Source organism: Eschrichtius robustus, chromosome 13 (assembly GCF_028021215.1).
Source record: "Eschrichtius robustus isolate mEscRob2 chromosome 13, mEscRob2.pri, whole genome shotgun sequence".
Lineage (NCBI taxonomy): Eukaryota > Metazoa > Chordata > Mammalia > Artiodactyla > Eschrichtiidae > Eschrichtius > Eschrichtius robustus.
In genome coordinates, this window is record NC_090836.1 from 101,317,357 (window position 1) to 101,332,924 (window position 15,568).

Sequence of the window (15,568 nt, forward strand, 5' to 3'; positions counted from 1 at the left end):
CCATAGATCCAAGAAGCTCAGAGAGCCCCAAGCAGAATAAGCATCCCCCTCCCTGAAAAGATACATACTTAGACACATAATATTCAAGCGCTGAAAACCAAAGATAAAGAGAAAATCTTGAAGGCAACCGGGGGGGGGGGGGGGGGGGGAAGGTCCATTCCAAAAGGAACAAAGAGTCACAGCTGACTTTTCAACAGAAGCGATGCAAGCCAGGAGACAATGGAGTGGCAGCTCTAAAGTGCTGAAAGACAGGAGGGAGGCACAGGAAGACGTTCAGTCCCACAGTGAACAGATGAGAGGAGTCTGCAAACGGGAAGTCCCCATCAGGTAATCAGAGGGAAGGAAAAGGAGAGGAAGGGAGGGGAGGGGAAGAGCACAGCAGACAGAGGGAGCAAGGCTGGAGGGAAGAAAGAAGCAGGCGTGTTCAGACAGTCCTGCGTGGCTGCTGACAAAGGGGGCCGGAGCAGGTGAAATCAGACCACAAGAGGATGGGCTACAGAGTGGAGTTTACCGTTGACTGAAGGCAATGGGGAGTCAGCGAAGAGGTCTAACGAGGGACTGCCCGAGGTCAGGTTTGTGTTTCTAAGAGGTCACTTTCGCTGCAGAGTGAAAGGTGAACCAAGGCGGGAGGCCACGCCATAGTCCAGGTGAGAGAGGAAGAGTCCCAAGACTGTCTCGAGGGCTGAGGGGGTGGACGGATCTGAGAGCTTACTGGGTGCAGGAGCCACAGAAGCAAGTACCAAGAGCGTGTGGGGGGCGGTGGGTGGGAGAGCGCAGAGGAGTCGTCACTGTCTAGGAGGAATGAGAAATGAGAAGCCCGATGAGACCCTGGAGCTCAGAGTAGGGCTGGGGGTCTCTTCCTATTCCACTGGCATCAGAAAGATGCTCCTCCAAGAGGCCCTGCTCCTTTCTCCAGAATCCTGTGGGTGCCTCTCGAGGCTCTCTCTCCCAAGCCCCGCACAGTGATGAGAAGAATGTCCCCCCCGGCCATCCCAGGCACCTGGACTTGCCACCTCCTTCCCCAATCTCCAAGCCCTCTTCAGCACGTGCAAACATAATGAGTAAGAGCAAGGGAAGGAAGAGGGAGGAGGAAGGGAGAGGGGAGAGGAAAGAGGAAGTCGACAGTTATCCTGAACAAAACCTCCAGGTACACCTTCAGGCCTCTGCACGCTCTCCCGGGAGGCGGGGAACTAAGTGCTGGGTTGGGGAGCACTCATCACCCTGTGCAGCTGGAAGGGAGGGACAGTCACCCTGATCTTGGCACAAACGTGAGCTCAGGGTGGGTGACAAGTCCCTCCCTGAAATCTTGCAGCCTGCTTCCTGATCCGCATCTGAGACCAGTCTCCTCCACCAGACTGTGGGAAAGTGCAATGCGATAACTGTATGTGAAAACCCGGGGAGCGTCTGGCACAGAATGGGTGCTGGGTAGGCGCCGGTTCCCATCCCCACTGTCCCTCTGCCAGCTCCTCCTGTGGCTGCTTCCTCTCCACCGCCTACAAGTGAAAACTGTACACTCACGTGCTGATACCGCCCTTTCCCCTCACTGGGCCTGTTTCTATCCAAAAAAGGAAACAATCACAAGAACACGGGACTGTTCTGAGGCTCAAACAAGGTAGAGACAGTAGCTGTAATCGGTAATCCCACCTGCCCTCATGTCCAGCTCCCGGCCCACCTCCCCCACCTCCTCCATGCAGTCCCCCAGTGATCCTCCTCCTCCTCTGGGCCCTCCTTCCCGGGCCCCTGACCTGACCCTGAGAATGACCGCCCTGGCCTGTCAGACAGCTTTCGGCATCAGGGGCCCGGCTTCCCAGTATTACAGCGAGCTCCTTGAGGACCGCATCACCTCAGTCAGGACACGTCCCGAGCCCCCTCTCCTGGGCGTGGTGACACACACAGTCAAAGGAAACGAACAGCTCATCCAGCCTGGGGCCTGTGGGCCTCCCCGCCCCAGGGTGTCTTAACATTTAAGACTTACATGAGGGCTTCCCTGGTGGCGCAGCGGTTGAGAATCCGCCTGCCAGTGCAGGGGACACGGGTTCGAGCCCCGGTCTGGGAAGATCCCACATGCCGCGGAGCAACTAGGCCCGTGAGCCACAACTGCTGAGCCTGCGCGTCTGGAGCCTGTGCTCCGCAACAAGAGAGGCCGCGACAGTGAGAGGCCCGCGCACCGCGATGAAGAGTGGCCCCCGCTCGCCGCAACTAGAGAAAGCCCTCGCACAGAAACGGAGGCCCAACGCAGCCGTAAATAAATAAATAAATAAAATAAACAAACCCCCCCCCCAAAAAAAAAAAAAAGTTAAAAGACTTACATGAACCCTTCAGGCCCAACCCTCTCACTTTTCCTGAGCAAACTGCAGTCGCACAGAGACAGGGCTAGAGCTGGGGCCAGACGCTCCCCCCTCCCCAGCAGTGATGCACTGCTTCCCTCCTCATCGGTGACAAGAGAACGAGGCTGCACTTCACGACAGGTGGGAGCCAAACGGAAACGAACGTCAGGAGGTGGGCGCTCTGGCCGAGCCATGGGGCACGTTCCAGAGCCAGTCTCCGCGACCTTGGGGACCCCGGGGACAGACACGAGACGTCTCCCAGACACAACTGGGTTCCACACGCAACATCCTGGGACCAAAGAGGCTATAAGAACGAATGACGATCAACAAGCGACAAGGAGGAGGGTCTTCCTCAGAAGGCACAGTGGGCTCCCACTGCTGGCATCACGGTGTGAACCAGCGCCGTCCCACAGAACTTCCGTGATGATGGAAATAGCTGGCATCCGTGCTGTGCAACACGAGAGCCACTAGCCACTGCGGCTCCTGAGCTCATGAAACGTGGCGACTGCCACTGGGGAACTGAATCTCTAATTTTACTTCATTTCAGTTCATTAAACTGCAACACCCACCTGTGTCTAGAGGCTCCTGTATCAGACAGCACAGTCCTAACCTGTCACCCGAGCTCAAACGTCAGAAACACAAAAAAGTTCTAGAAGTAGCGGAGTGCTGCGGGAAAAACGCAGGATCCACTTATTACCACCTTTACCACCAGACATCCCCTGCCCTGTGAACCCCAGTTCCCCACCAGAGGGGGCAGGGTGGACAAGGGACCCTGGGGCCACCTGCAAGTTCACTGAGACCTCCGAGACTTGGGCACTGGAAACCCAAGGGGTGCCGTGGTCCCTGCACGGCAAGGGAAGGGGCCTCTGCTAGTCCCGCCGACTCGTCCCAGTCCCAGCGCCAACCACCCTGTAGCTGCCTGTCCCCCAGCGGACTGAGCGCTCACTGAGGACAGGCACCAGATGGGACTCTTCTCTGCACCCCCGGCACCTAGGAAAGCGTCTGGGCACCGCGGGTGCTCAGGGAGTGAAAGCTGGCATCAATAGCGTGACCCTTTCCCGTGCTTACGGCGCATCCGGGACGGGAAGGAGCCCTCGCCCATCATCTCACTCATCCTCACAGCCACCCGGCAAGGCGCTGAGGTGGTCTCTCCTATCCCCGAGGGAAGCCCAGCTCAGAGGCGTGATGTCATCTGTCCGGGGCCATCCAGCAGGTAAGTAGCACAGCTGTGTTCAAACCCAGGCCTTCCAGCTCCAAAGCCAGGCTCTTAATCTCTAAGCACCAGTGCCTCCTACAAATCCACTCCTGGTGGGGAGGAGTGGGGGGGGCGGGGGGGGAGGGAAGGGACGGGAAGGGAAAGGAAACGTGAACTGGGCCACCTGAAGTTCATGTGACTCAGAGCAGTGACAAAAACCCTAAAATCCAAAGTGTCCTGAGACTTCCATCCCAAAGCACACAAGAGAAGGTGGGATCCCCCCTCCACCCTGAGGCCTGGGTCTGGCTGCCCTCCTCTGGAGGGGAAGGGGCAAGGCTGGCTGCGGACCAGGGGACCTGACTAGACCTGACTGTCCTTCAGCAGCTGTGTGACTCTGAGCAAGTTCCTGCCTTCTCTGAGCCTCTGGATTAACATGGCAGAGCACCTGGCACACGGGAGCGGCCAAGGGGCTGCTTCATCGTTCCTAGGGCATCCCAGGTCCCATCGCAAAGTGCGAATGGCCTGTGTTCAAAGTTAACAGTCCCTCCAAGGATCCCAGAGCCAGAGTCGCCTCTGCAACTATGCAATTTATGATGTGGATTTCACAGCAGGGGAAACGGGCTCAGAATCACCCAAGGGCAACGACTTGGGAGAACCCAGATCCTGCCCCCCAGACTGCTCCTCCTGCTATATCAGCTGCCACTGGAGATGACTCCAGGGCCCTCTTCCTCTGGTTGAGAGAAAACCTTTCGGGCAGATTTTTGGGACCAATTCCTCAGCCCCCTTCATGATCATTTCGTGTAATGAACTTTACAGGCAGCGCGGGTTGGGGGAACGGGGGATTCAGCTAGTGCAGGTCATCCTTCCTGAGAAAACTTCTCACCTATCCTGTCACCATCCCACAAACTGGATGAGAAGGATGGACTGGGCCAAGGTCGAGAACCAGGAAGAAAGCGAAAAAGGAACAGAAAATACCAGCCTACACAAAACCCAGGACTCTGCTTCTCCTTTACTCCTGGGCTCGTGGTCAGCTCAAACAAGCCTCATACCGGGCACGCGAGCTTGAGCACGTCACTTCACCTCCCAGAGCCTCCGTGCCCGACCTGTGACAGGGGAGACCACCTCTGATCAGAGAGCTGTGAAGGGAGTTTGCTGAGATGACGAACACACGCGGAGCGACAAAGCACGGCAGGCAGTCAGCTGTGCAGTTACTACTGTCATTTGCTCCTGGCTTACACATAGTTCTAACAAGGGAGTCTTCAGGTTGCCCAGCCCTCAGGTAGAAGGTAAAAGATAAAAGGAGCAGGCGGGGGACAGACGGACAAACAACGAGGGCCTGGAAAGGCCATAAGCTCTGTGGAAAAAATTTTTTAAGTTTTAAAAAGGAGGCTCTCTAGGGCTCTGTGCAAAGGGACCCCACACAAGGATCTCTGGCCACCGTTGGATTCTCCGTCACCAAAAGAAAAGAGCCACATGTTTACTCTCCTTGTGAAAAACTCTAGGATATGTTTTTGTTTGTCTCTGAAAGACGCCAGTTACAAACAAGATGTGAGTTTTGGTTACCTAGAAAACTTCCTTTAACCTACACCTCATTCCCCATCGAGGTGCCCAGAAAGAACCCCAGCAGGCCTCCAGTGCAGGGCCCCTCTAAAGCATCCCCCAGGAGCCCGAAGTACATGCGTTTCAACTCAGCTCTAAGCCCGGTCCTCCCCCAGCCTGCCAGCCACTTACCTTCTCACCCTCCATCTCCTTGCCATGACATGGAGGGAGAACACAGAACCACAAGTGCTCAACTACAATTCCGAAATCCTCAAGGGCGCCCCAAACCAAGTTTTTCACAATTCATATGGAGGCAAGCCCTGCCCTAAACTGACGTGAGACAATTTTTAGTCTTCATTGATCCCACTTAACATGAGGGTCCAACGTACAGCCCCACCACACCCAGCTGGGTGGGGGTGGGAGTGTCTTACGTGTAGGAATGGTATCTGTGGCTCTAAAATCTGACCAATTCTGAATCCCCATGCCTCCTTCCTTTCCTTCCTCCCAAGGATGGCTCAGCAGCACCTCCAGACTTTTCCCCACCCTCCACTGACAGCCCCTTCTCCAACCTTCCTCGGAGGACTGGGCCTACTCCTCGGGTGTCTGGGACCCTGCACAGCTGGGACAGCCAAGTGTACAGCTCTTCCAGCAACCTACCACCCTGCTCCTCCAACACGACCTCCAGGCTGCCACCCTCCACACCAGGCGTCAGACGCACTGCACCGTCTGGATTCAGGCGTCTCCCTGCCTCTCCCATTCAGCGGCAGCAATCGAAACCCGCAGGAACGTTCAAACAGGAAAGCTGCTTCTTTTCCCTACAAACCTCAGAAGGCACTACACGATCATCTCTTATATCAGGTCCTGGGCACAGACCAGCCTGGCTTTAAATCTCCGCTCTGCCACTCATCAGCTGTGTGACCTTGGGCAAGCAACTTCCCCTCTCTGAGCCTCAGTGCCTAGACTGTAAAGTGGGGATGGTCACCTCACCTTACACGGTTGTCATGAAAATGACATCAGTTAACGCTAGGAAATGTGAATGCCCTGGGTCCTGCCCAACACCAGGGTGATGCAGGCGGCCCTGAAACAGGGGAACACACCAGGCACGTATTCCGGGCACGGCCAGTCCCATCCCCCACCCGGTGCCCACGCAGGAAATGGGGACGCACACAGCCCTGATGCCCGTTTTATCCCCTTCCCCAGATCACCACCAGGACTCTGCACTCATCAAAGGCTGAACCGGGCCCAGGAACAGAGAGGTTAAGTCACTGTCCAAGGTCACACAGCCAGCTGGACAACGGGAGGGGAAGCAGGGAAGGGTGGTGGGCCTGGGCCTATCCTCCTGGCAGCTCCTGCCAAACTGGCTCCATCCCCACGGGACGCTAGCTGGCCATGGACACCGGGGCCCACCTCCAAAGGCTAGTTTCCCCAAACGCGGGCCGACCACCCCCCACCCCGCCCGGTCGGGTTCTGGGCACCGCGCCCTCGCCCTGCGCCCCCGACGGGAAGCCCCCCGCGCTGGCGCATCGTCTGCGCGGGCGCGCCGCAGAGCCGGGCGGGGTCTGCCCGGGGCTCACCGGACTTGGGGTAGGTGACGATCCACACGTCGCTGGGCCGCACCGGGAAGTTGGCGATCTCCTCCATCTTCCCGCGGCAGAAGGGCGGTAGCCGCACGCCGTGGAACTCGAAGTACTTGCTCTCGAACTCGCCCGGCGTGCTGGGGGTCTCGGCCTCGCTCTCCGCCATGCCGCCGCCGCCGCCGCCGCCGCCGCCGCCACCGCCCGGCCCCGCAGCCGCGCCGCCCGCTCCCGGCCCGCGCCCCTCACCCGCGCCCGCGCCCGCGCCCGCCACCCCCAGCCGCCGCGCGGCGCTCTGCAGGCGTGACGTCACGGCGCCGCCCGGCCCGCGCCCCGCCCCAACCGGCGCTGGCGAAGGCACTCCGTGGCCGTGACGTCACGACGCCGCGGCGCCCAAGCCGGCGTGGAAGCTGCGCTCCGCGGGTATGACGTCATGGCCCCGCCCGACGCGCGCCGGCTGCCCTCCGCAGACTTGCCGTAGTGGGGCCTCCGGGCCCGACCCACGCCACACCCGGGAGCCGCCACCCACCCGCCCCGAGGGCCGAGCAAGACCTCTGTCCGCTGTCCTCCTCCCAGCCCTCCGTCCGCATCACCTCCATCACGCGTACATTCACCAACCTAGTGACTCCGTCATTCAGCAAGCGTTCAACACAGAAATACTCCAGCTAGAAGTGACCTTAAGATTAATTCATTTATTCAACAAATATTTAGGGAACATCCGATCTGTACCGGACTCTGGTCGAGGTTCCCGACCAGTGAGACTGGCAAAAAGCCTAGCCCTCTTGGAGCTTACACTTGTGAACAACCGAGATCATTTCAGATCGTAATGGGAGCTGTGAATAACAAGCTTCACAATATCCTGAGGGCAGAAAGGGGGCTGTTAATTGCAGATTCCCAGGGCCAAGCCTCAGACCTCGGGATATCCAAGGCCCTTGGGATAGTGCCCCGCAAATCTGCATTTAAAAAGTACTTCTTATGCAGACCACATTTTGAGAACAACAGGATTCTATAGAGGCTTTAGTACAACCCCTCATCCATTCACTCAAGAAACAGACGCAGGCATACCTAATTTTATTGTGTTTTGCAGATGTTCTGTTTTTTACAAATTGAATGTTTGTGACAACCCTGCCTTGTCAAATGATGGTTAGCAATTTTTAACAATAAAGTATTTGTTAATTAAGTCGTACGTTCTTTTTTTATAAGAAATTATGCTATTGCACATTTAATAGACTACAGTACAGTGAAAACATAATTCGTGTGACTAGCTTTATGGCAATATTCACCTCATTGCAGTGGTCTGGAACCATTCCTGCAATATCTCTGAGGTGTGCCTGTATTAAGCACCTACTGTATGCCTAGGGAAACACAAAGATGAAAATGATGATGTCCTGGTCTAATTCTCTGAGGTTCAGTGTCCCTGGCTTTGAAAAGGGAACAATAATCTCTACCCCTAGGTACTGTAGTTGAGAGGACAGAGAAAACTACACCAGCAAGAATCCAGAGCAGAGCAGGTGGACGGGACCTACTTGCTCTCTCTCCTTCTTCCCTTGGACTGAGACACTTGCAGTCTGGCAAGGGAGCCACACACGTGGGCTGAGAGGCGTGGGCCACATGTACACGGTGGATGGAGAGAACAAGGAGAGCATTAACTCACCCGTGCCCCCTGCAGTGGAAGCGCGGAGCCCTAACCACTGGACCGCCAGGGAAGTCCCGAGGATGTCTTTACAAAAATGAAAGAGAAGATTCCAAGCACCAAGACATTGTTAAGAACAATTAGGTAATAGCACAAAGACAGGTAGCCAAAGGCTAGAGGAATTGAGCGAATGAATAAGCTGATGTTTCAGATGAGGTTGTCACTGTGGAAGAGCAAGGAAGAACCCTGTCGTTTTAGATTGGGGTCTAAGGTATTGACATGAATTTATTATTTGAAAAACTATCTATTTCTTATCTTTGCTGAAAAGGCCTTGAGGTTCTGTATTCCAGCAATACTAGGCACAGTCAGTGTCTAAATCTTGGTTTCTAAATACTTGCCACCAAAAGGAACCAGGGTTTCTTGGAGAAAAGGCTAATTCCACAGCTGGGCAAAGAAAGTACAAAATATCTTTTTGGGCAAAAAAAAATAATAAGAAACTCTTAAAAATGATGGGAATAGGTCAAAAGAACACAGGAGCTAGTTTGAAAGATCAAATTAGGAGCACTTTGCACATGTTAGACTAAGAATTGGAAACAATTCAAATGTCCATCAACATTAAACTGGATAAATTGTGATATAGTCATACAATGGAATTCTTACTACACAGTGATTTAAAAAAGAATTACTGGTATATGCAACAACACAGGTGAATTTCACAGTCAAAATGATGAGCAAAAGAAGCCAAACACAAAAGGCAATAGGTTATATGATTCCATTCATATATAATTCAAGGACAAACAAAACTAATCTGCGGTCAGAGGTCAGAAAAGTGTTTAATTTGGGGCAGCGGGAGGGGGTTGACTGGGAATAGACACAAGAGTACCCTCCAGAGTATTGGAAACATTATATCTTGCTCTCAGTGATGGCCACAAGGTGATATAGGTATAAGTATAGATGAATATAGATGTGGATATAGATACAGATGCAGACACAGGGTCTGCTTCATGGTCATGCAACCAGGGGCGTCAGAAGGGCCCTGCACTTGGGGTTTAATGCTCTGTGTGTGGTCAGCATCTTGAAATTCTTAATAATTTTATCTTGGAACTTGTGCTTTATAAGTGAAGTCTGACGGACAATGAGGCATGTGCTGGGGGCTTGGAGCCTTGGCTCATGGGAGGTCCCACCTCCTGCCACCTTCCAAGGTCTTGACTGCCCACTCCTCTGTTCTCTAGTGTCCCAGCCCTGTGACCATGGGGACTTGGGGCCAGCGCCAAGAGGGTCAGGTCTGATGCTGACACCCCATGGCATCTCAGAGTGGGGCATGATAGAAACCATCCCTGTCTTCTCTGTCCTAAACTGGCGGCACCCCAGTACATTTGGTGGATGAATCAACAAAGATGAGCCTCTCTCCCACCATCAATTCAGGTATCCGTTTCGCTGGTGGGGATGTTGCAGTTCCCTTGGGACATCAGGCCAGTGGGAAGGGGTGATGCCTGGCTTGAGGTCTTCGCTCCCAGCTGGGGCAAGATGCCTCAGCCCCACAGCTGACAGGAGGACATGGACAGCCGATGGGCTGCTCTGGAAGTCATGGGCTGGGTCCCCCAGGCTCCTGTGAAGGTCTGCAGGTACCCCATGAGTACCCCGGTTTTGGAGAGAGTGGCATTAAATAGAAAATTTAAAACACCACGACAGGCTGAGAGATTGTGGAAGAAAGCAAAAAGTTTTATATTTTAGTAATTTTAATGGCATGTTTTAATGCCATTACATTAATGGCCCTACATTTTAATCTTGCACTGGGACCTGCAAATTATGTCCTATATAGTTGTACATGTAAAAAAATTATTGAGGCGTACACAAGATTTGTGTATGTACTTTATACCTGAATAACAATTTACTTTGTGTATGCATATATGTATTTAAGCTAAACAAAAATATTTTTAATGGGTATACGTTAAAATGAATTAGGAAAGGAACAGTGGGAAAAAAGAACTTCCATACTGAAACTAAGAAAAACGAATGAATGAGGAAAAAAGAAAAAGGTCTTCTTTCCAGTAAAATGGCAACTAAGAAATATAGAAAGAATGATGGAGTTATAAAATCACCATTTTGCAGCCATAATAATAATAATGAATCAGATAAGTATATCATGTGAAGCGAAAACCATCAATGGGTGAAGAATCGTCCGGGAAAATGTATCTTTCCAGTCTCAGTGCATCTACCCACATATTACTTATCAATTACAAAGGAAAAAGGCTGACTTTATAGAGAAGAAATCTGGCAGACACCATCTTAACTAAATGATCAAAATTAACATCACCAGTTTGCATGACCAACTGACACCTGTGCCTCCTGATATGATGTACTGAGAAGGACACAGAATCACTTATGTGGTTTTCCCACCAAAAATTCATATCCTGAATCTAATAATGAGGACAAAATACAAGACCTAAGCCAAGGGACAGTCTGTAAAACAACTGACCAGTACTCTTCAAAAATGTCAATGTCATGAAGGACAAAAAAAAAAAAAAAAAAAAGTTGAAAGAACTGTTCCAGATAAAAGGAGACTAAAGATAATTGACAAGGACGTTCCTGGGACAATTTGCAACATATGAATATGGAATCTATATTAGCTGGTAATATTGTATTAATTTTAAATTTCATGAGTTTTAAAACTGTACTGTGGGTATGTAAAAGAATGTTCTTTTTCTTAGGGGTTACATGCTGAAGTATTTGGGAGCGTATAATTATGTCTGCAGATTATTTTCAAATGGTTCTGCCAAAAAAAAAAAAACAATTATGACACTATGTGAGTGCACGTGTATATATACATTGAGAGAGAAGGAAAATGTGGCAGATGCCACAGTTGGTGAATGCAGGTGATGGTATAATTTCATTGTTGTATTAGTTTTCTATTACTGCTGTAACGAATTACCACAAACTGAGTGGCTTAAAACAACACGAATTTATTATCTTACAGTTCTATGTAGGTCATACGTCTAATGCACGTGTCACTATACTAAAATCAAGGTGTCGGCAAAGCGCCATTCCTTTCTGGGGGCTCTAGGGATGAAGCCAGTTTCTTGCCTTTTCCAGCCACTAGAGGCCACCCACTTCCTTGGCTCATGGTTAGTCCCTTCCTCCATCTTCAAGGCCATAAATGCCGGGTTTAGTCTTTCTCACATCATATTACTCTGATACTGACTCTCCTTCTACCTACCTCTTCCACTTTTAAGGTCCCTTATAATTATATTAGGTCTGCCCAATAAATAATCCAGGATAATCTGTTTTAAGGTCAGCTGATTAGCAACCTTAATTCCATCTGCAACCTTAATTCCCTTTGACATATAACATATTCATAGGTTCTGGGCATTGGGACATGGACATATTTTGGTGGGGGGAGGTTTTATTCTGCCTAACACAGTTGTATTACTTCTTGTACCTTTTCTTTGGGTTTAATTTTTTCAGAATAGAAATCTAAAGAAAAACCTCTGTTAACGTAGAAAACCCTGAGAACTCTACAAAAAAAGCTACTAGAGTGAATAAATAAGTTTAGCAAGCTCATAAGACACAAGGCCAACAAACAAAAATCAATTCTATTTTTACATACTAGCAACAAACAATTGAAAATTGAAATTTTTAAAAATACCATTTGCAATAGCATCAAAAAACATTAAGTGCTTGGGAATAAATCTAAGAAAATGTGCAAGATTTGTATAACAGAAGCTGCAAAACATTGATGAGATAAATTAAAGAAAACCTAAAGAAATGGAGACATATACCCTGTTCATCAATTGGAAGGCTCAACATTGTTAAGATGCCTGTTCCTCTCAAAATTCAGGTATAGAGTCTATGCAATCCCAAGCAAAGTCCCAATGGGCTTTTTTGTAGACATTAACAAGCTGGTTCTAAAATCTATATGGAAAAGCAAAATAATTAGAATAGTCAAAACTACTTTGAAAAAGAATAGCAAAGTTGGAAGGCTCACACTACCACACTACCTGATTTCAAGACTTACTATAAAGCTATTTACCTCAAAACTATAAATCAAGACAGTGTGGGATTGGCATAAGCATAGACATAAATAAATGGAAGGATGGAGAGCCCAGAAATAGACACACATATATATGATTGATTCATTTTTGACAAAGGTATCCTTAATGAGCAGGAAACAGAAGCTTCTTATGAGCCAAAACCGTCCACCAAGGCCTGGTCTTCCCCGTGGGTAGTGAATGTCCCATATCTGGGGGTATGTAAGAGGCTGGATAGTCTTTTGTCCTGCAGAGACTCTTCCTAAGTAATATGGATCTGGAAGTTCTCTGCCCTCTGAGGTCCCTAAGGCTGCAAAGAGGCAGGGAAGCCGGCGCCGGTCGCTGTCCGCGGTGCTGAAAGCGCACAGCTCACCAGATCCTAACGCCCTCCCAATCTGGCGCTCTGGGTAGCCACAACACCCAGGGGCCCTGGTTGTGCTTTGTTTTATGTTCTATCTTGATGTATATTTTCCTATTTGTATGTACTATCAAATCTTTAAGGTTGCATTCTCTTTTATTAAGGAAATGTCAAACATATACAAAATTAAAGAGTATATTATGATGAACTTCTGTATCAATGTGTACCCATCACCCACTGTCAACTGTTACCAACTCAGGTTTCATCAGTTCTCACCCACCCCTCCCCACTCAGATTATTTTGAAGCAACTCATGTGTTATATCACTTCTTTCACAAACATTTTGACACAGATCTCTAAAAGATAAGAACTCTTTGAAAACACATTCCCAATACATTAACACAACTAAAAAGCAATGATTATTCCTTAACATCACCAAATACCCAGTTAGTGTACATTCTCAGATTTATGGGTGGGATGCTAAGCCCAGAGGGTCTGAGGTATCTGTGGATGCCTAACGTAGCCAGGATTTAGTGCTGGGGCAGAGGTCACCCACGAGCATCACGTGACCCCAGACACAGACTGGCACATACCAGCCTGCTTGCCACAGGTGACATTAAGGAAGTCTGAGTCACAGGGTACTGGCTCAGGCAGGTGGTCACACCCACAGGATGGCCCCTGAGGACACCAGTGCCCAGGGACTACAAGCTCCAACCACATTCCTGCCCAGACAGGTCTAGTTGAAGATCCGAATTTCTGCAGAAGAGTCCTGAGCATCAATATTTCTACCCAGCATTCTAGTGGGCAGACAGGATGGAACCACAGCCTGACCTGGGCTTGAATGCTAGCTCTACCACTGACTTGCTGTGCGACCTGGGACAAGCCACGTCACAACTCTGAGCCTCAGATTCCTTGTGTGTTTAACTTGCTACCTCCAACCTGCCTCTGCATCTGCAGTCCCCACTCCTGGAATGGCTTTCTGCCAATCTAAATTCTAGGCTTCCGTAAAGACCCAGTTCAGAAACCTATTCCTCTGTGGCTAATCCCCTCCTGGAATCATCTCTCCTCCCTCTGACCACAGTGGTATTAACTGTCTATGTGATGGGCTCAGAGCAGAGCTGGAGGCCCCTTAGAAGCCAACTACTGATTTTAAAGACAAAGAAATGAGGAATTGATCGAGGAGAGAACTTGCCCAGCATCGTAGAGCAGGTGCACAATGAAGCTGTGAAGCTCCAGGGATCTTTCTGCTGTCTGGAGCACACAGTTGGACATTTCCAGCTCTACCACTTACCAATGCACATAACCTCTCTGTGCCTCGGTTTCCTCACCCATAAAATGGGGGAGAATAATGCTTACCTCCCAGAGTTACTGTGAGAATTAACTGAGATGATTGGCTTTGAAAACTGTAAGTGGGGTGCACGTGTGAGGGTTAGATTCCCTATTACCTCCACAGACATAGCAATAGAGGCATGTGAGCTCCTCGGGGTAGAGATCTGCCTCAGGCACCAGGACACACGCAGCAGACAACTGGCATTCAGAAAGCCAGGGCAGGGGGCTTGCAGCCAGCCCAGAAACGTGGCTCAAGAATGGAGCCACACGGCTCTACCAGAGCCCCAGGGCCCTGAGAGGTCCTTGGCTGGGACCCCAGGGGAAAGAGGAGGGTGATGGCCCCATGACTTTAGCACACATGATGGGACATCATGGTGCAGGGTCCAGGAGGGCTCTGACATCATAAAGGTCCTGGCCCCCATCTCAGCTCCCCTGACTTTTGTCTGGACTATCCCCCACCCAGGGTCAGTATGAGGCACCAAGGGGGCCCAGTGGTCCTCCTAGTGTGATGCCTAACACAAAGCAGAAGTGTAGCTAATGCACTGTCACTCCCTGCTCTCCCTTTCTGAGCAGCAATGCCTACCATATGATGTAGTCTGCAAGGAGCGTTTAATTTCCGCAAGTAAATATTCCATGAGGTAGGTGCTGTTGTGTCCATTTTATACAGGGGGAAACTGAGGCTCTGACAGGTAAGGGGATTTCCCTAGGTCACACCAATGCTAAGTTGCAGAGATGGGATTCAAACCTGAGTCGACCTGAATTCAGAACCCCGGATCCCTCCTCTGCTCTGTAACACCTCAGGGCTGTGTCAGGAGGCCGTAAAAGTAACAAATCAGGGAGCTCTGACCTGGATCAGCTCCTGGGCTGTCTGCTTTGTCAGCTGAACCATCTTTAGGCTAAAGGGAGAGCAAGGCACTGTTGGTGGATGGTGGCTCAGTGAAATCCACAGGGGTTGCTCAAACCAAGCTCATTCATTCTGAGGCCACATTAATAGGGTGCAGTGACCAGGAGGTGGGAGGTGAAAGGCAATTCAGGCCCGGTGCTGGTCATATCATATTGAGGGCAGTGCTGGACCCCATGTGGCTAGAGGGACTTGGACAAACAAGGGGCTGGAGCTTACTGAGCAGCATGCCTGGGTTGCGGATGTCCCTGAGGAGTGGTTGTAAGGCATGGGCTGTTCTCCATGGGGAAGAGCAGCCTCAGAGTGACCAGGTCACCACCCTTCCATCCCTGCCAGGCTGCCCCCAGGCAGAGGGAGCAGGCAGGGTCCATGGGCTCAGAGTGCAGAGCTGGGATCAATGGGGGAAAGCCGCATGAGACAACGTCTAAGAGCTAAATAAAAGAGAAAGCAGGAAAGTACTTTTGAACTGTGAAGTACCATGAGCAATGCTTGTGAAAAGTCTCTGCAATTATCAAGCTGAGAATAGATCACCTTGACACACGAGCCACAAATAATAAAGACCAAAGAGAAGTTCTCAGAGTATTATAAGCAACTGAGATATTCAGCCAAGTAAGCCAGAAACATTTAACAACATGCAGCTGAGTGAAGGAAGATGATGGAGAGGAAGGTGGGATTCTCTCTCCCC

The 15,568-nt window shown here is 50.6% G+C and overlaps 1 protein-coding gene across 3 annotated transcripts in view; it reads right to left on the reverse strand.

Moving 5' to 3' along the window:
- Window positions 1–6,804, reverse strand: part of SULT4A1 (sulfotransferase family 4A member 1) — a 33,001-nt gene extending 26,197 nt beyond the window's left edge. For all 3 annotated transcript variants that reach the window (XM_068561646.1, XM_068561647.1, XM_068561645.1), the window contains exon 1: window positions 6,636–6,804. In XM_068561646.1, the coding sequence (XP_068417747.1) occupies window positions 6,636–6,804 (169 nt within the window). The remainder of the gene's footprint in view (window positions 1–6,635) is intronic.
- Window positions 6,805–15,568: the final 8,764 nt, after the last annotated feature.